This window comes from Ochotona curzoniae, unplaced genomic scaffold, assembly GCF_017591425.1.
Source record: "Ochotona curzoniae isolate NIBS_2020 unplaced genomic scaffold, NIBS_Ocur_1.0 scaffold_1852, whole genome shotgun sequence".
Classification (NCBI taxonomy): domain Eukaryota; kingdom Metazoa; phylum Chordata; class Mammalia; order Lagomorpha; family Ochotonidae; genus Ochotona; species Ochotona curzoniae.
The window spans coordinates 46,863,318-46,864,250 of record NW_024467087.1 but is presented as its reverse complement, the minus strand read 5'-3'; the positions used below and the strand labels follow the sequence as shown (position 1 = coordinate 46,864,250).

Sequence of the window (933 nt, the reverse complement as noted above, 5' to 3'; positions counted from 1 at the left end):
ATGGCTGAGCCGGGCTCGGGCTCTCCCTCGCCTGCTGAGGGACCCCTGGTCTGCCAGGACCCTGAGAAGGCGTCCTCACCCGACAGGAAACAGAGGAAACCCAGGCCCCGCCACCGCCGCCGCCGCCGCCGCCTGGGCACCAGCCAGCAGCCGACCTTCGCCATCTATTTCCCGAAGCTTCTGAAGGAAATTCACGCAGGCCTCAGCCTGTCCAAGGAGGCCAAGGCCGTCCTGGACTGCTTCGTGAGAGATCTGTTTGAGCGCATCGCTGATGAGGCCGCCAGCCTGGTCCGCAACAAGAGGGGCTCCACCCTGACCTATACAGACATCCAAAGTGGGATGCGCCTCGTGCTGCCCACTCAGCTCTACACCTACGCAGACAGCCAGGCCAACAAGGCCCTCGTTAAGTTCATCTCCAGCAAGTGAGCCGCCTCGGGCCGCCTGTCCCTGCCCACCCGATGGCCACCCTCTCAGCGGGAAAGACCTGCAGCGCTGCACAGGGGGACTCTCCCAGGGCTTGGGACAGACCGTGCCTGGCACACTTGGTGGACAGTCTTCACGGACTTACCTCATCAATTCTACTAGATTCTCTATGATGGGTACCATCTCCTCCAAGGAGAATGGGGAGAACCTGTATGCATTGTGCACTTATTAAACGCCTTATTCAATGCTCATTTCTGTCAAGTATGTTCTTCTAAGACAGCTCCTTGTCCCAAAGCCAGTCATTGCTTCCATGCGTTTCATACTCTGCTTAGTCAGTGGTACACAGGTGAAATCATGGACAGCTTTATTGCATATAAATTAAGTTTATTGCGTACTACAATTAGGTTTCCTGGGGTATGGCTCTGTAGCCTAGTGGCTAACATCCTGGCTTTGCACGCGCCTGGATCCAATATGCGTGCCGGTTGTATCCCTAGTGGTCCTGTTCTCCAT

At 56.4% G+C, this 933-nt stretch overlaps 1 protein-coding gene across 1 annotated transcript; it reads left to right on the top strand.

Moving 5' to 3' along the window:
- Positions 1-426, top strand: LOC121169114 (late histone H2B.L4-like). The gene has a single exon (XM_040999570.1). The coding sequence runs from the start codon at positions 1-3 to the stop codon at positions 424-426; it is 426 nt and encodes a 141-aa protein (XP_040855504.1).
- Positions 427-933: the final 507 nt, after the last annotated feature.